Genomic DNA, 20,232 nt, shown 5'->3' with positions numbered 1-20,232 from the left:
TTGCTCCTGACATAAAAATGTACAAAATCTGACTCATAACATTAAAAATCTGTATTATTTGAGCCAAAAATATAAGTTGTGTTAGATTTGTAGTATTATTCTGAATGCTGACTTTGCAAATACATAGCCTTTGTCTAATTATGAAAAGTTTTAATTAGAGTAACCTAGATCTTCAGATAAACTAGGTTAGAGAATTTTCTATGTCCCCAAAGTATCTTTTCATAATTGGAATGATTACTTAATTGAACAGTTCACATGGAATGGATTCCTACACTGCTACCCTGAAAGGGAGAAGTGACTCAGGCAGGAAACCTAATCTTCCTAAAGGACATTCAGAAGAGAGTGAATGAATGATAGCTTTTATGTCCTTGGTTCCAAGTGACAGAGTATTAGAATATGGCAGCTCCTAAGGTAGCCCTGTGGGTGGGAGAGAGCAAGAGAAATCCAGCAGAGAGAGAGGCTGGGTGAACAAGTGCACAGATCTAGTACAGCAGGGAAGAGTGACAATGCCAGGGAAGGAATCTGAAGTTGGCAACAGAAGTCTCACCTTCACTTGTGATTTCAGTGCTAAACATGCAGTGCAGGTAAAATTGTTGAATATCTCAAATATTCATTAGTATAAAGACATATATTAATCTAGTACTAAATTTTGATTGATAATTATTATCTAAATAGTATTGTTTTTTAAACATTTATTTATTTGGAGAGAGAGGGTGTGCACAAGTGGGGGACAGAGTGGGGGGAGAGAGAGAATCTCAAGCAGGCTCCGTGCTGTCATTGCAAAGCCCCATGAGATCATGACCTGAACTGAAATCAAGAGTTGGGTGCTTAACCGGCTGAACCACCCAGGCTCTCTTAATTAATGGTATTATTGGCCATTACTCAATGGAAATTTCTTCCTTTTATCCTTATGATCATTTCAAATGAGAATGAAGAACATCTGTATACCATGATACGTGGTATTGAATTTTTGTCTAAATTATTGGTGTAAAGAATGTTCATAATTTAGGCTTAAAAGGGAATAAGGACAAAGTGCACACAGTAAGCATCATTCTTAGATGGTGATGTATTTAAGACAGAAACTAAATAAAGTAGAAATTATAGGGGCGCCGGGGTGGCTCAGTCGGTTGAGCGTCCGGGTTCAGCTCAGGTCATGATCTCACGGTCCATGAGTTCGAGCCCTCCTGCATCAGGCTCTGTGCTGACAGCTCAGAGTCTGCAGCCTGCTTCAGATTCTGTGTCTCCCTCTCTCTCTGCCCCTCCCCCACTCACACTTTTTTCTCTCTCTCTCCCCCCCTCTTTTTCTCTCTCTAAAAAGTAAAATAAACACTAAAAAATGAAAAAAAAAGAAATTATAAACAGGTAAGTAAAAATATTGAAAAAAATATGTAGTCAATTACCAACAAAAAATTGATTTTATTTTATTTATTTTTTTAAATCTTTATTCATTTTTGAGAGAGAGACAGCACAAGCAGGGGAGGGGCAGAGAGAGAGGGAGACACAGAATCTGAAGCAGGCTCCAGGCTCTGAGCTGTCAGCACAGAGCCTGATGCGTGGCTCGAACTCATCAGCCATGAGATCATGACCTGAGCCAAAGTCGGATACCCAACTGACTGAGCCGCCCAGGTGCCCCCCAAAAAAGTGGATTTAAATATACTGAGTAAAAGATCAGAAAAGGGATAATTACTATTTTTGTTATTTTTATAGGTAACATTGCAATAGGCAAAGGCAGTAAACCAGTTGTAGCTCTCTATCCTTCTACTTTTTTATTTTAAGTTTCTCTTAGTCTTACATATAGACTACATTAAACATTCATTTATTCAACATCTGTCAGTTGAACAACTTTTTTTGTGACAGCCAGCCAGTTGAACTATGTACTCTATTCCACCCCTTTAATCATCCACCATGATGTACGGTAGGCATCATTACTACTCTGTAGTAGGTACTAAAATGATTCATGGAGATCAGAGAACTCACCCATGGTTGCAATTGGTACATGAAAAGTTAGCGGTAAAATCTGAGTCTGATCTTTTTCTGTTTGAGACCTCTTTGCTTCTGCAAAAAATACTTTCCATGACTGTATGTGTGTGTAAGTGTGCAAAAATGACACCCTCACACTCACATAAAACAAGCTGTAGTGAAATGACAAGTCTGGGCTTTGTCAGTTACTATTGGAATGCTGATTTTTTAACCTGTGCTTCTGCTACCTAGCTTTACTCTTTCTTTCCCGTTGTTTGTTCTCAAACCCTGCCACCCCTAAGTTCATTCCGCACCATGTATGAAAAGAAAGATTTGAAATACATTTAACTCATGAAGCATCTTGCACATGTTTTCTGTTTCATTTTGTTCCCTTTTTAATTTCTTTCAAGTGAAAAGAATAAAAGGTTTTAGGTCTGTCCTCTTTATTTTAATATTGATTGTTTTCATTTAAATAATGATAATCAATTTTTCATGCAAGGTTTTCTTCTCAGCAGACACATGCATTCAGATGGGCACACACACTAAAAAGCTTGCCTTCTGTTTCTGTGATTAATTGAGATGTAGAGAGTGATGGGTATGGGGTAAAAATAGAAAGGCAATTAGTGCAACTAGGCATGAAATACATTGAGATACAAGCAGAATGTCTCCCCAGTTAGTGATCTCTTTCTGGGCTCTTGAGGATTAGCATCCCATTAGCAAGTCACTGGAATGGAAATCTTCAGCCTTTGGGGAGACCAGAGCATTAAAAATGGAATTAACTCTAACTGCAAACTGAGTCAGCACAATAGATCATTAATTCTATGCCTTGGGTATATATCATGCTGAGCTTTGGTGTGTGGGCTTCTGAAATATGAGGAGTGAGCTTATAAAGCATTGCAGTGACTAAATGATGGTTATCTATCATTTCATCCTTCATCCTCACCACTGAGTTACTAATGTCTTTGGTGACTCTGGTGACTCAAAACGAGTATTGAAATACAGATGAAAGTTTTTACTAGAACTAGTGCATATGGACCTTTATTTAGAAAAGTTTTACATTGTGTATATTTTGTAATATTTATTTTTAAGAGAGAGAGAGCATGTGGACACACATGTGCACACGTGCACAAGTTGGGGAGAGGCAGAGAGGTGGGGGGGAGGGACAGAGGATCTGAAGTAAGGTCGAACTCTCAAACTGTGAGTTCATGATCTGGGGCCAAAGTTGGACACTTAACCAATAAGCCACCCAGGACACCCCAGTGTATTGTATATTTTGAAAAAATAAATTTATGTCGCACTTACTGAATATCAGTGATTCCTAGTTTTTAAAAAGCTATGTCCTTGGGGCGCCTGGGTGGCTCAGTCAGTTAAGCTTCTGACTTCAGCTCAGGTCATGATCTGAAGGTTCGGTTCTTGAGCATGAGCCTCACAAGCCCCAGGAGCCTCATCAGGCTCTCTGCTGTCGACATGGAGCCTGCTTTGGATTCTAAGTCTCCCTGTCTCTCTGCCCCTCCCCATCTGGTGCGCTCTCTCTCTCTCTCTCTCTCTCTGTCTCAAAAAAATAAACTATAAAAAAAAAAACTAAAAAACTAAAAACTATGTCCTCAGCTGATAAAGATAAAAATATCACAATGCTTCAAGTAGTATCCTACCAAAAATTGAGAATTACATCTTTCTACATGAAGTTGACTTGTTTTGCTCTCTATAGAAATACCAGTGATATTAAAAATGTTTTGAAATAAATTTCTAAGTATAAAAATATACTGAACACTTGATTATTTTCAAGTGATGTATAGTACTCCCTGATTTCTAATGATCTTTTCTTACGCTTCCACATCCTCTTTGAGAATGTCTAACAGATAGTATTATCTCCTTTGATCATCGCAGTGTAGCATAGTCATTAACAACTGCCATTTACAGATTCTTACCCCAGGGTTTCTCACACTTGGCAGTATAGACATTTGAGTCCAGACAACTCTTCGTTCTGGGATCTGTCCTGTACATTGTAGGATGTTTAGCAGCATCTCTGGCTTCTACCCACTAGATTCCCAACAGCTATACTCCATACTGACCATCAAAAATATCTCCACACATTACCAATTGTCCCATGGTGTTAACATCTTCCCTGACTGAGAAGCACTGGTTTATCCTTTACTGGCATGATTTAATTTAATTCTACAAAAACTTGGCAGAGTACGTGGGACTTGGTTAATCAGAGTCTTGGTAGGAAACGGAACATTCACAATATTGGTCATAGACTTTTATGAAAGGAGTACTTTACAACTGCTTAGGGATGTTGAGGCACCCAGAAAATAGCAGCGAGAAACGATTCCCACCCCTAGGGTTGAAAAAGCAAGGAGAGTAAATAATGTTTCTGGAGTGCTGGGAAAGCTGGAACCATGGAGCAGAAGCCTCTCGAGGGAGATGAAATCAGAAAGAAACAAAACTCTAGCCAGTGATGCAACACTGAGGCAGAGAGAACAGAGGATACCCTGGCCCCTCCCTCCTCCTTAATCCTTTATCACTAACCAGTCCTACCCAGAGATGAGCCCAAAGGAAATAAAACCAGCAAAGGACTAGAGTGAGGCAACCCCAGTACTCAGCCTTATGGGCTCAGACAAAGATGTAAAATGGAGTCTATTGGGGCACATGGAGGGGAAAAAAAAACTGTCCCCATTTTAACATGAAAAACCGAGGTTTAAAGATACAAAGTAATTCACCCAAAGCCAAGGTACTCCATGCCCTACTAGTAATCTATAGCTGATTTGCATAAATGAACTGACATTCAGAGACTAGGAATTATTCAAGGTTATTGATTTTAGTAGCTGATAGCTACAAGACCAGAACCCAGTTCTCATTCCTAGTCTGCTGTTCACTTTTTTTGTGTCGACCTTTGAAAGAAATTTTAGAACGGTATATCCAGCCCACTCTGAAACAAACATAGGAATTAAAGCTATGTGCTGACCTGACAAATCATTTTCTTTTCCCTGAAAAGCTTACGGAATTCTAGGTTTCATGTAGAATGTTTAAATGGCATGTGCTGTTTTTCCAAGCTTTTTGGCACATTTTAGTCTTGATTGCAGAAACTCGGCCCCACCTGGTGCAGTGTGTTAGGAGAGAGAAGGGGGCTGGACTGAAAATCAGGAGAGTGGGGACCCAGTGCTGACTGGGTCATTCCTGCCATCCTTGGCAGTAGTAGCAGTAATGAAAGTTCCATAAGCCTTTCCTTCCCTTGCATTCATCTAGATCTTCACAGTTATTTTCAGGTATCTAATCAGGTGGCCATAGCTCTAAAATAAAGGAAGTATTAGATTTTTATGTTTCAGAAATGAAGAGCCAGGCTCAGAGAGTACTGGAGTCTTACTGAATATCCCATAGCTGGGAAGTGGACTTCACCTCTTCTCACTGAAAACATAGTGCATTTCCTACTCCATCCTTTAAAGTGATTAATCAATTGATAGTCTTCCTCTGGAGAGCCAGTCAGTCGGTAGCATTTTATACTTAGATTTCATCATCAAGGCATGTCTAGATCAAAGTCTGAGAATCTGTAATTTTTTGTCTTCAGGTTATAAGCAAGGCCACAGTGGAAAGCAATAAGAGTTAGTACATAGAGATTCCTCATTTCTTCCTTTCTAGGTTTCAGATGAATATATTTATTAACTTACAGCTTTTTAGAGACAACAATTGGTGTTTTAAAGGAATTTAAACATAAACATGTACAGGGAAACATATCTAAGTGAATTAATACAGTTTTATTTTCTCCCTTTAATCCTGTTTGAATCAGATGCTAGTAATTCAAATTCAGACTTCTCCACTAAGATAAAGCAGATTGACAACTCCTGGAAGGTCTGGAAGAACCTTAATCCTTTACCCAAACTGTTTACCTTCTTTGCCTCAAGGTGGGGGCCCCAGGAAATAGTACATATCAGGGCTCCGGCACTGAGCTTCTTGCTCTCAGTCCTGCTCTCTGCCTACCCCCTTTTTCATTTTCTACTTTTGCAATACTTTCAAGCCACCCATCTCTACCTTTTCAGGGTTTTCGGCCATAAAATCAGGTATATAACACAAAAAAAATTAACTTGTTTTATTTTTGTAACTGGATATTTCTTTCAAGTTCCTATTTCACCAAGCTCATTCCAAGTAAAGCTAAAATGTAGGGGTTCTTCATCCAACGTCAAGCTGCAGAGAAGGGAAACAGAAAACAAAAAGACAAAATGAACATGCAGATATTTGAAGTCTAAACATAAAAACAAATCAATAATAAAGAGGCATAAGAAAGAAAAGATTGTTAAGTTTTACTTTGACACACTTTGCAGTCAGGCAAAAATATAAAATTCCTTCAAAGAAAACATTTCACTCACCGAAAACTCTAGCTGCATGATACCATGATATCTAACGCAGATGATTAGTAATGCTTTGGGAAAAGGTTTATAATTGTTATCATGTTCATATACAAGGAAGGGTGGAGCAGAAATATTTTGGTATTTAGAAGAATAGACTTGATCTAGATTATCTAGGTACAGATCATGGTGTCATCCCTTTTTACCTCTGAGACCTTGGGCAAGTTACTTACCCTCTCTGTGTTCGTTGCCTCGTTAATCTAATCAAGGTATAAATAGAATCTGTCCCATATAGATTTTTTCTCATGGTTAAACAAGTTAATATTAACAAAGTGTTTACAACAGTAGTGAACATGGGAATCACTACATGAATGTTAGTTGTCGTTGGAAACACTCTTTTCATAACTGTCATCATCAACGTCATCACCATTTTCGTTACCATCACTGACTTGTACTACATAGGGGCTCAATCCAGTGTTCCCATTCTTCTAGAGTATAATTACGTAGAAGCCTAATACATAATTACTAAATTAGAGAACATCACTACCTAGAATAGTTTAACCAAAGAAATACTAATGTATGTATACTAATGTATAATGTGCATTTGTACTTTGGAACATATAACCTAACTCGGAACTTTCAAATCTAAGGCTTGGCCACCCTTTCTTTCTATTTGATTGTATACTCAATGTGTAGAAAGTTTTATTCATAATGATTCTTCTTGGTTTGGTGTTAATATACCAAGTATATTTTCTCAGGGTATCAGGTTAGAAACTACCAACAAAGAAATATTCCAGGAATCAGAATTAGACATAAATTATATGCTACAGAGGTGTCTTCTTATTACCAGAAGTCAGGCCAGAGTCTCTAAAAATCACATCAGGGTACTGTTTTTGTGGTATTGCGTTTCACCCTTGGGAGAATTAAAAGAGCTGACAATGACGTATAATAAATCTTACTCTGACCCAAACATATTTAATGATTAAACCTCCCAGCAATCCCAATTCTGTCAGATAAAATAAGTAGAAAACTTTATATTTTTACTCTTTTTTCGCTTCATATTTAGAGAAGTAGGAAAACATTTTGCACATTTCATAAAAATAATTACTATATTTGTCTGTTTCATTCATTTAGAGTTAATGCCTTATTTTACATGGTTGGAATTTTAATTTGAGATGAGAAGGAACCAAGAAAAGGGTGAGCCGTTTTTTATACACAGGAGCAGCTGGCTCTCTATTTTTTAATTTTTATCTATTTTCTTTGTCTCAATCCCCAGCCTCTGAGCCCAACTTGAAGGTGCGGTCCAGGTTAAAACAGAAAGTGGCAGAGAGGAGAAGCAGCCCCTTACTCAGGCGGAAGGATGGAAATGTTGTCACTTCATTCAAGAAGCGAATGTTTGAGGTGACAGGTAATTGAGGACTGGGCAGACATACACTAAAAAATGCTGGTAGGAGGAATGAAAATAAATAGTTTAGAATAAACATGGCTGTTGCATATTAAAGTTATTTTGAGGACAAACATTTCTTGAAAGGAAATTATATTGAAAACTCACAAGTAGTTCAGTAAACTCTGCCATGCATTCGCCAACTGTGTTAAATAGGAAATGAATGAAAAACAGAACTATGTGTCAATCTAGGCGTAACTAGGGAATGCCAAAGCTCACCTTAATCTTTTCAGAAACAGGCAGTCCGTTTTAGGAATGCCAACTAGAAGAATATAACTTTTAATGAAATTTGATCAGAAATGAGCAGAGGGAGGTCCAAGAAGAACACTTCCCCCATACTCAGACATGAATGTACAAAATGCATCTGGGAAAATTAAACTATGTGGAACAGCAAAACCTTGACTTTTCAACAAATTTACAGAACTCATAAATGACTTTATGTGTTTACTAGTGAACTGGGACTTATGGCAGGAGGGGGATATATTGCCTTTTAGGAAGGGAAAGAAACTGTCATTTTCACTAGTCTCAAATGGAAGAGTTCTTATTTTTTTAGCTGCCTGGTTAGTGGTGGGGTGAACAGGTTAGGAAATTCAACCTGATGTCTTACAAAGCTTTCTAGTCCCAGTTGTACCTGGTCTGAAATTAGAGAGGACCTAGGGATATGAGAACCAAAAAGGCTAGCCAAAGTAACAGTATGGACTACTGTTTATTGAGTACCTACTTGGAGCTATGCATTGTATCTGGTCATTTCCTTCAGTTGCATCAATAAAGAAGTGGTCATTTGCAACCATTTTTTTCCATGGTTATACCAATCTAGTCAGTTGCTATTATTCCTCTAAGATCAGATCTTATCCTTAGCAGGGAAGGATAATAATTTTTAAAAATGACTTGTCTGTATCTCCTGTGGCCATCATAGTGTGCAGTTTGGGGAGACAATAGGGCAAAGGTGGTGGAGGTGAAAAATACAGAATACTAATGTGATTTGGTAGTTTGGCAGGTTATTTAGGAAAAAAAAGATGCATCATCTCCTATGCAATCCTGATAGATTAATATGTGTATCCAAATAAAGTATTATTGGAAACTTTTTCCTTGACAGATAAGACCTGTTAAATAAATAAATAGTAAAGTTTATACTTATTTTTAATATCAAATATCAGCACTAATTTGGACAATTCTAAATTCGGCGCTACAGACTTTCTTTTTCAGAATGCATGTTTGTACTCACGTAAATAAAAATCTTAATTAAGTTTTTATAATAGAGGAACTTAGTGGGTTTGGGGTGTTGGGGAGTGAATCTGTTTTCATGAATGTAAAGAAGATGAAAATATCATTGTCTAATGCAAGTAGATATGAGTGATTTTTCTAATTGGAGAGAATATGCTACCTCATAACAGGAAAACCTGAAGAAACAAGAAAAACATATACATTGCTTTGCTTTTTTTGTTTGTTTTCGCTTTAGAATCTGATTCTCTAAGGTAATATTTATATAACCCAAAGTTCTTTTCTATTTATGATGTTTTCTTGATTGTAACTTTCCCCCCACAGTAACTTGCCATATTGCAGCAGAGTTTTGCTCAATACCAATCTGGATAATGATTAATTCTAACTTAAAGGGGTTATGATTTGCTGGAGTTTTGCTCAAGTTTCTTTCATTCTTTTTTTTTTTAAATACCATATTTCTCCCTCCCTAATTTTGTGAGATAATGACTGCCCCTTTCATCTGAGGAAATAATGTGTTTTCAAAGAGAGACTTGTATGTTTTTTAGACACACATTTCTGCTCAGTGAGCTAGGACTTGTGGACACTTTGGCAGATTTTTTTTAAACTAGTATGTTGTACTTATTCTAAATGTCTTTGGGGGATCTGGACTACCAGACAGACAGCTTTAGTCACCTGTACTCCTCCCCCTTCTTCTGCCAGCTTTCATGTAACTGGGATGAGCTGTGTTTGGAACTTAATGCTAATTACTTTTACTATCTAGGCAGAGACTTCATAGCATCATAGCAGTTAAATTGACGTTGCTGTTCTCACATCTGTACATCTGTCTTCCCCATGACACAGGTTCAAGTGCATGCTGTTTCCAAACCTGTGCCCCCTTTCCTCCCAATAATTGACATGGGAATGACTTGCCATCCCCCTCTTTTTGAAATTCCAGAGTTTTCTGCCCCTTTTCCACCAAAGCCATGTTATTTTAAAATTCTAAGCCTTGGCACATCCCCATGCCTGCGATGCCTTCTCCTCCACTCCCTTCTTCTCCATTGCCTGCGTATCATGAACCACTTCTCTTCAAGCACCAGGTGCAATATTACTTATTTTCTGAGACTTTCTCAGTGATCCCAAAAAATCAGTTGCTGCCTCCCCTTCCAGAGCTCATCCAGTACAATGTTGTAGAATCCTGTAGCGGCATTTGTTTGCTGCCTTGAGTTCTAGTGCTCATGGCAGTGATTTCTAAATAAGGAAATACTTCGGTCTGAATATCACACACAAGATATAAATAATATAGGTTTAAAATGACAAGGCAGATATAAGAAAATAACTTTTTGGTTTTTGTTTTTAAAGACAGGATATGAAAATGAGACATTAATGAGAAAACAGTAGTCACACAAGGAAGGACAAGAATTAGGAGTCTAGGGGAGACGAAGCTCCTTGAAGTATTTTTTTAATGTGTGTTTTTCTCATTAAAAGAACAGCAAAGGGGTGCCTGGATGGCTCAGTCAGTTGAGCGACCGACTTCGGCTCAGGTCATGATCTCACAGTTCGTGAGTTTGAGCTCCGCGTCGGGCTCTGTGCTGACAGCTCAGAGCCTGCAACCTGCTTCAAATTCTGTGTCTCCCTCTCTCTCTGCCCCTCCCCTGCTCATACTCTGCCTCTCTCTGTCTCTCAAAAATAAATGTTAAAAAAATTAAAAACAAAAAACAGCAAATAAGAAAGAATCAAAGATAAAGAGCAGATTAATCAAAATGTAAGCAAAATATATAGACAGAAAGGCAGTGAGAAAGATGTGTTTCAGAATTTATACCAAAGAACTTCTTTATTTTTTTTTCATCAAAAACTTCTATAATGATCTCTAAGTGGATATCCTTACTTTTCTAGAAATTATTGAGTACTGGGTTGTATTTTTAACAGTGAAAACAAAGGGAGAAAAGTGGTATGAAAATTCAGAAATGTTTCAAAAGTTTCCACAGGTTTTTGTTTTTGTTTTTGTTTTTGTTTTTTGAGGTACTGAAATGGTGCTTGTCATTCCCATAGGGAAGGAAAAGAGTGTTCTCTGCTGTATGTTACTTAGAGTATAACTAAAGCTCATCTTTGTATGTTTGTCATGAATCTGTTTGTGCTTCACAATGTTTTTCAGAATCCTCAGTCAGTAGCAGCTCTCCAGGGTCTGGCCCCAGCTCACCAAACAATGGGCCAACCGGTAACGTTACTGAAAATGAGACTTCAGTTTTGCCACCTACTCCTCATGCTGAGGTAAGGCTCTTTATTATTTTGCTTCTTTTAAAAATTAGATCCTTGATGAGCCTTGTAAAACAAAGTGAGATTTCTGAACTGAACTTTAAAGCCACCTGTTCTTAGCTATTTTTCTGTAGGCTTATAATATATGGAATTGAGTAAACTTGATCTTATTTACAAAGTTTGGATGACAATCAGGGTTTAAAAATGTTGAAATGTAATCCTCAAAAAAACCTTTTAGTGATGCTGAGTATACACTGCCCAGCAGTTGTGCAGCTCAGTACTATTATGTTTGTTTTTATTCTGATGGGGGTAGACCCATAAATATGCAAAAACAACCTTAGAAAATCTCTCAGTAGAACAGCCTGTCAAAGTAGGTTTGTTCTCCCTGGTGAGTGATGAAAAAAAGAAGGAGTATTCCAGCTGAGGAACATAGGGCTCGACTGAGCAAACATTTACTGAGGACCTACTAAGTGCCAGCCATTTTTCCTGGGAATGGGAATATAAAGATGAATAAGATATGAACTCTGTTTTTGAAGAATGAAATATTAAAGGAAATTGATCTGAATTCATGCAGTCAACCCTAATAACATTTTTCAACACATAATTTATTGAAACCAATGATGTAAAAATAGAGGAAAATAAAATTGTGAGTCAACAAGAATTTTTCTATGTAGTTTTGGCATTAGGCTAAGCAAAGACAACTGTCTATTAATAGCCATTCTTGTGAAGTAGGCTGTTTTGAGGACACTATCAATTTTTTTTAAGTTTATTTATTTATTTCAGAGGAAGAGAAATAGAGAGCACACACAAGCAGGGGAGGGGCAGAGAGAAAAGAGATGGAGAGAATCCCAAGCAGGCTCTGCACCATCAAAGCAAAACCCTACGTGGGGCTGGAACTCATTAACCTTAAGATGTGAGATCATGATCTGAGCTGAAATCAAGAGTCTGATGCTTAACCAACTAAGCCATCCAGGCACCCCCAAAAGACCCCATCAATTGACTGAAACTCTTGATTTTTCTTTTCTGTTATTATAATTCCTCCTTACCATGAATTGCCCCATGCAGGGAAGGCTGTACAGTAACATCTCATATATAACTGTAACATGTTTCTTCCCTTGTATTTTATAAGAGTCATGGTAACTGAGGGCTGAAAGAGACTGATCAAATATCAGATTCTTGGATCATGTACATTTCCTGATGTGTGATTATCAAACTTCCACTAAAACACTTATAGGGAACTCTCTTTGCTATTTCCTGAGACAACCCAGTTGATTTTGGATAGTTAGCCTGACTGATAGAAATGTCTTCAGTACATTATGCCAATATCTGTGTCTTTGTAATTTCATACACACATAACACACACACACACACACACACACACACACACACACACACATACACACGCACGCACACACACCCATATACTTATCACACATTATTTATAAATTGTAAAATCAGGCTACAATATAATTGAAGGCAGAAAACCAGAGGTTATGCCTAATAAGCAAAGGATTGAAACCAGTGAAGTCACTTTTGCTCTGAGGACATTTGTATACTTCAGTTTTGAGTTTTGGTTTTTAGGACCTCACAAAACTCAAGAGAAAAAAGGCAAAGCTCCGTACTGACCAAGGAGGATAATCTAACATGAAATATTAAGCTGGAATTTCAAAAGTCCGTATCTATGCTGTGTTGGTGAGCTCCTCACCCCTGCCACCAGAAGTGTCTGGATACAGGGACAGAATTTCTCCCTGAGAAGTTTTCACCAGAAGCTAGTACTTGCATGGAGTTGTATCCCAAATTTATATAACCTCAAACTGTTAATTTGGTTTAAAGTGCCCCGGATTTGTTAGGGCCCCTACGTGTCTGGAAAAGCAAATATATATCTTCTCTAGAGGAATACACCTGCATTCTAGATTTCAAAAATTTCTCTCAGTTTTCCAAGGAAATTGGGCAGAAGAGATAGAATCTCTCTTGCTTATGATTACCTGGAAGCTATCTGAAGAATAACAATTCAGGCCTTGACATTATCTCCAGATTCTTCATCTATTCTTGTGTCTCACCATCCTGCTGTCCCTCTTTCTTTTTTTCATTTTCCTTTCTAAAATGTGATACCAGATAGAATAAGTTCTTCACATGTGTTTGTTATCATAGATATAAGTGGGATTCTTGAACTATTGGCTGAGGTATTGTATTTGTTTTAATGCATTTATATCTCAATATTGGTCAGTTTTCTGTGACCCTTTAATCTCTTTCCAGGAAAAGAACAACTTGGTCACAGATATTTCTAAAAACCTTAGATTTCCATTTCCTTTAAATTTGAGGAATGTGATTCTCAGCACTAAAGCGTCTGGATTCTAAATCGGCTCTGGATGAATTCTGTGCCCTTCAAAAAAATAATGACACACTATACTACATTAAACAGCATGTATGATTCTTAGAAATTCATTGTTAGTGCTAAAAGGTGCAGAAGACCACTTACAGCATGAGAGTATTTTATTAGGTTCAGAAACAGCAGTACAATATCTTGATTGGGAAAGTATATGCAGCGAAAGTGTATTTTACACAGATTAATGGTGTGATAAACACACAATTTAGCATGATGGTTATTTCTCTGGAGGGGGGAAGGTGGGGAGTATGGGGAGAGACATGGTTTGTTACTAACTATATATATAATATATATGTATATATAATTATAATATATGTATAATGAGAGAATATATGTATAGGCATCCATATATATATATATATATATGGATATATATATATATAATGAAAGAATATATGTATCTTCCTCATTCCTCTACGTATTGTGTGTGTGTGTGTGTGTGTGTGTGTGTGTGTATATATGTGTGTGTGTATATATACATATATATACACACAGTACTTAGTACACCATAAAAGAACAACCAAAAAATATATAATTGTGAGATTGGAAGTAAATGGAAAATTTTGGTGAGATTTTCTCTTCAAACTTTTTATGACCTATTAAATTAAATTGAGTGTCCCAAATTATGCAACCCTATATTTAAATTTCAAAATAATATACATTGAAGAATGACAATTAAAGAAATTTGTTTATACTGTCTTAATCTCTTTTATATTCCTAAAGCCTTTATTGCCACAAATATCTGTTTAGAGTGCCCTCACTTTTCAGCTACTTATAGAACGTATTCTGTTACAAACTTTTCCTTCTACCCCCACCATTAAAAAAAAAAAAAAAAAAAAAAACAGAAGGAAATGTGATTTAATGGAGTTTGAAAGAGTAGAGGTTTTTCTTCAGGTCAGTGACAGGACATTCACCTCCAAAGCTGGAAAGACTAGTTCAAAAGCAAGCAGTGACTTACTTCATAATGAATTAATTGTGTGCCTGAACTATGATCCAAAAGGCCAGGTGGGCAGACCTTTATGCACTGATGGGTAGCCTCTCCGTGGCCCAAAACAAAAAATTCAACCCTGATGGCTAACATGTGGTTTTGTGCTGTGTTGTACTTACAGAGGTCTGTAATATAATTCATACTGGAGAGGTAAAGAGCAGAACTCAGATGGAAACTCTCCACAAATTAATATCCTAGCTGTGTTACACAAAATACTTCCACCTACACTAGAAAAAGAGGAAAACAAATATTTTCAGCAATTCTTGATTAACAATCATTTTGGGTTTAGTATGATTTTTACAGAAATCTTCCAAGATTAACAATAGTGTGTAATTTCATATCAATAGAAATATTTTTAAGGTATGAAAAATACACATCAACTACACTTTGAAAAGCCAAGCCGATTGCTTGGTTCACCATTTGCAAAACAGGCTGATTTTACCATCTTTGGTTAAACAGCACAGGTGAGTTTTCATTTTAAAATAGTTCAACGGTGTACATTTGAATGAACCTTTATTCTGTGACCTGTAAGTATAAAAGCATGCCACCTAATTCTTTCACAGCCCGTGTAAATGAACGGGATCTACTCTACAGGATTTACTTAGGAAACAGGAAAGTAACGCTGTATCTCGGGCTGATCTTGAGGCTTAGACAAAAGGAAAATTTTTCTCTTGTAAATTCACATGTCCTGCATAATTTAGATGGAGGTTAAGACAGAAGTAGGAGGAGAATTTACTCATAAGTCCCCGCTAAGGAAACAGCACAGCCAATTCGAAAGTATGGGTCTTCCATTCGACAGGCTCCACAGGAACCTGGCTCCAAAACCGACTGCTTTGTCATCATTGGTTAAGTTGCTAAACTTGCCCTGACCTCAGATTCTTTATCTAGTGAAAGGTAGTCATGCCTACTCCAACAACTTTGTTGTGAGGGATCGGTGTTAGGAAGGTGGGTAGTGAATTGTGAAGTGTGAAACGAGTTCATTTTTTGTTGTTGTTATCAGTACTGACTCCTAGTAGGGAAAACTCATTAGCATGTTTGTCTTCAAGCCAGCAAATCACATGTGAGAGTGAGTCTCCATCTGCTCTGACCACTTCTGTTCCATTTCTTCTATTTCTTGCACATGCGCACTCCTGAACTCGGCTTGTTGGAGCTACTTGTTTTACTCATTTGTAAACTTGGTTGGGGAGCTGAAACCTCAGGAGTTTCTATTTCCAGCTGTAGTCAGAAATGTCTTTACCTATCTAGTTACTTTATTGTTAATACTGTGGGCCTGCGGGTTCAAATGTTTCCGTGAATATCAACACCATTATTTTAGAGTCCGTAGATTTATTTGATAGCTCTGTTAACAGTAGCCAAGCAGCTGGTTTATTTCTATTTGAACATTAGTGTCTGGCTCTGCTGTGCTATTTTTTAAATAATTTTTTTCCAGCAGATTCAAACGATTTTTTAAAAAGGCTTCTAATAATAAGGTTAAGTACTCTAAAATCATCTGAAATGTCACTTATTGTGTTTGCCCCAATCTCACATGACTCCTCTGCCTATTGTTTCATCATGTTGTTGTGACATTTGCTGTAAATGTTATGCTTCCTCCTGAGTGGGTGCAGAGGTATGGATTTCGATGGCAGAAGATAAAACACTTTCCCCCCATCTTCAGGGAAAAGAGGCTGATGTGACAAAAGAATCATTTAGTAGGAATAACGTGAGTCAATATTGTAAAGCAAGACCTTTAACGAGACCTTCAGCAGTGCCTTTTAAATGCAAAGGAAGCCCAGATGAATGATAATATTTTTTGTCTCCATATCATTTTATAGTAGTACGTTTTTGGATGTCCAGTAAACGTAAAAGCTTAGAGATTTAGATTTCTAAAAACTTTCTTCATCACATGGAGATTTTAATTTTCTATCTGCCATCTGAAAGGACAATAGAAAATAAATACTATTGAAAAAATCACTGTAAAAACTACAAGTATTAAATGATTAAGATATATATATTTGGTTTGGGGTTTTTTGTTGTTTTTTTTTATTTGTTTGTTTTGAGACAGAGCGTGCGAGCAAGGGAAGGGGCAGAGAGAGAAAGGGAGAGAAAGGGAGAGAAAGGGAGAGAGAGAGAGAGAGAGAGAGAGAGAGAATCCTGAGCAGTCTCCACACTGTCACCATGGAGTCTGATGCGGGGCTCTAGCTTGCTAACCCTGAGATCATGACCTGAGCTGAAATCAAGAGTCGGGTGCTTAACTGACTGAGCCACCCAAGCGTCCCATCTTTTTTAATGTGGCTCTCTTTCAGATAGTCTAATTTGGGGATCTGGGACCTTTTAAAGCTAAAGCAGACTGAGGTTTACAAGCATGTCTTCCTGCATGCCATTCTACTACACATAGATATTACCAGATCATGCCAGTCAGAGGTACTTCTGTCTCATGCCAAAGGATCTGATGTCCAGGGAAAGGTGGTTAGCTGCCCAGTCATAAGCCAGTGAGTGATGGAGCTCAAATGTAAGACACTGGGGCCATACTTATTTTCACCAGTCCAGACTACTCCTCACCAAGACTCTGTAGAGACTTACATTCCCTATCTGATGCTCATGTATATTGTAGGTAATTTTGACCATGTAGTAAATTTAAAATTCTACATCCACTTTCTCTAGGAGCTTCTTAAGAAGTAGGTGATTATTTACATAACTAGTTTTCAATCAAAGATCATCTGTTGACTTCTTTGTCTTAAAAGTCAGAAAAGTATTGCTTTTCCTCCCTCCCTTCCTCCATCCCTCCCTACTTTCCCTTCCTTCCTTCCTTCCTTCCTTCCTTCCTCTGTATCTCCTATCCCCACTTCCATTTCCCTTGCCCCCATAGGCAGTCATTATCTCCTGTATTTTTTGTTTGCATGGGCTCTTACATCATTTGTATTTTCTGCTTTGTGCCCCAAAATTTTAGTGAGTGTAAATAGCATGGTGTTATCAACCTCATTCCATTTCTTATTTTTATCACTAAGTATATGTTCTTAGATCTAGTCATGTCATTACGGATGCATATACCTAATAGTTTGCTTTTAATCACTGTAACAATCCCTGGTGGGTGGTGCTCCATTTTATCTGCCTGTTCTCCAGCGGGATGTCCCAATAGACTCCAGGTCTCACTCACCACCAAAAACTGCTTCAATAAACTTCATACTTCAGTGGACATCATCCTAAAGTGGACATCATGATAAGTGAGAGATTAATGAGAGAATTTCTTGAAGATATAATTCCCAGCAGAATAATTTTAGGGTCACAGCGTATAGTGTAATTATTTTAGTTTATTTTTATGAATTACTCATTAGAATTGCTATACCAGTCTACAGTCCCACCAGCAATGTGTGATGGTTTTTACCTGTCTCAATTCCTATGACATTCTGAGAGTTTGTATTTTTCTAATTTTTGCCCATGTTCCTTTTGTAAGAGATTTTGAGTCTTTTCATTGAAACTAACAGGTTTCTGATTTCAGTGGCAAAATTAATAGCTCTGTTGAGAGACATATAATTTTTCAGTATATTTTATTCATCTGGATTGCAAAGATTATCCATATGATAGGCTTCCAATTGCTATTATGGTGAGAAAAAAATTTTGAGGGTCATTATTAAGATGTGAGTAGGCCTTCCCTGCCTCAACACCTGACTCAGTCATATCCCTCTTCTCAACATCATGCTCTTTCCGGTCACATGCTCCTAGCTACCAATCAAAGCCTGGTATAAAACTGACACCCTGCTCTGTGCCATTGAAGTGATTTAACCCTACTCTAATTATCATAGTTTTCACAGGTCATTAGTTAGTTTTCTATTTTTCTGTGCACCTAAGTAGCATAGCACAGTGCCACGCTGTTAATCTAACTGAATTGTTATTTATTAATTGTTTTGTAAGTATTAAAAGGTGGTCACTTATACATTTAATATTTCCATTTTATCTTACTACAGGAATGCTTTCTAGTTCTGAATTTTTTTTTTTACATTAAAACCATCTTCCCCATGTTCTAAGATGGAAAATGGCATTTTAGCACAGCTCTGATTTAAGGGCTGGTCGATTTCAAAATTGCTTCCTGGAAAAATCATGGCTTTGCCTGAAAATGCTTGTGATCTCACCACAATGCTAAGGTGGAGTAACCTTCCAGCCTTGTAAGAATACTGGTCAGGAACCTTCACTGTCTCAGTGAATTGGTACCTCTCACCACGTCTTTGGCTGGCTTTCAAGTGTGTCTGCCCTCTTTTAGCCGTGTAGATAGAATACAACTCTAGGTTCTTCCTAAGAATCACTAACCTGGAACAGATAGACTGTGTTGATCAAAAAGCTGTATCGAGGAAAGTTGTATTTAAAGAAGATAATTTGAGGAAAACATTTTTTCAGGTCTGTGAAGTTATTTGTGATTCTAGCCATTCCATGTAAATTCTCTGCCTGATACCTTATCTTGTAATTGAAGGAAATGAACTAAGTAATGTCTAAATCCCTGCAGTTCTGTGATATACTATACCAAGTAGTCTCTGTGGGAAGAACCAGCTATATACCTAGTGAACATGGGGGACTCACGACTTTCTTTGTTTCCTCAGGAATGGTCTCCATGACTTGAGCACCCTCATGTCTGTAAAGTCACCAGGGCTTTCACTTTCTTCTCATGTCCAGGACAGCTGGTTCCCAGTTGCACATATTTATTCTTTTCCATCAGCCTCAGGACCAGATTTTGCTTCCTCTTCTTTTCTAAAGTATCCCCATGTCCATACTTTTTTTTTTATGGTTCCCATATCCTTCAGTAATGGTGGCCCAGTGAGATATAGCTTCTATAGCAGTACCTGACAACAAATCATATAGCCTTGATCAGTTTAAAAGTTATGTTCCTGATCTCACTGGGGACCAGAATTGAGCAAATCACTCCGTTTCTTTATCCATAATTGAAGCATAATGATAGCTACAGAGTGCCTATGAAAAATAGGTTAACGTCCAAAAAAGTCCCTAGCCCAGAGGTTGGCACATGGTAGGTGTTGAAAAGCAGTACACTGTCATAAGAAATGGAGACCCTCGATTTTGACATGAAACTTCAAGAGTTTAATCCCATAGTGAGAATTTTCTCAGTTGTCTTCACTTTAGTCAAAGCCCATGTGAGTGGCTGGTCCTCTGCTGCCATTATTACATCCAAGAAGAAGTATTTTTCTTACTTTAGCATAGGTTTCCTTCCTGGGATGAGGTGGAAAGATATCACAGAAGTTCATTCTGTGAAACAAAGATGAACTCATTAGTGTAGCCTGTGGTATCTTTGGTGCCATTCCCACAGTGCATGTCAACTCTCAGTTGTGAGATAAACAGATACAATCTGGAATGCATATTGTACATGATTTAAAGTGCTTACTTTTCCACATTTACTTATCTTCTATGAAAACATAAGTGAATGAAATATCATTTTATTATAAATTACTGCTTGCAACTAATAAGCCAGTTAAAATATTTTTTGCTTCCTCACGCATTCATTTTGTTCTTATCCAAGCATATATTCCAAACTAAAAATTAATATTAAAAGCATATTAATGTAAGCAAAAAAAAGCTTGCCTTTTTAATTAGAGCAAATATGCAACTGCTACTTAGAGCTCCTAATGCAAAATTGCAATCTCACACATTGTAATGATCAGATCTTTTCCTGCAGTCTTCATGC

The 20,232-nt window shown here is 37.4% G+C and overlaps 1 protein-coding gene across 29 annotated transcripts in view; it reads left to right on the top strand.

Annotated features, from left to right (window-relative positions):
* HDAC9 (histone deacetylase 9) overlaps window positions 1–20,232 on the top strand; it is a 739,528-nt gene that overhangs the window by 330,447 nt on the left and 388,849 nt on the right. For 20 of the 29 annotated variants that reach the window (XM_053218342.1, XM_053218337.1, XM_053218343.1 and 17 more), the window contains 2 exons: window positions 7,576–7,707; window positions 11,096–11,211. In XM_053218342.1, coding sequence (XP_053074317.1) covers window positions 7,576–7,707; window positions 11,096–11,211 — 248 coding nt within the window. The remainder of the gene's footprint in view (window positions 1–7,575; window positions 7,708–11,095; window positions 11,212–20,232) is intronic. The other 9 variants (XM_053218355.1, XM_053218345.1, XM_053218353.1 and 6 more) reach the window with 1 other exon arrangement.

Source organism: Acinonyx jubatus, chromosome A2 (genome assembly GCF_027475565.1).
Source record: "Acinonyx jubatus isolate Ajub_Pintada_27869175 chromosome A2, VMU_Ajub_asm_v1.0, whole genome shotgun sequence".
NCBI classification, from domain to species: domain Eukaryota; kingdom Metazoa; phylum Chordata; class Mammalia; order Carnivora; family Felidae; genus Acinonyx; species Acinonyx jubatus.
This window is presented reverse-complemented; position numbering and strand designations above follow the sequence as displayed.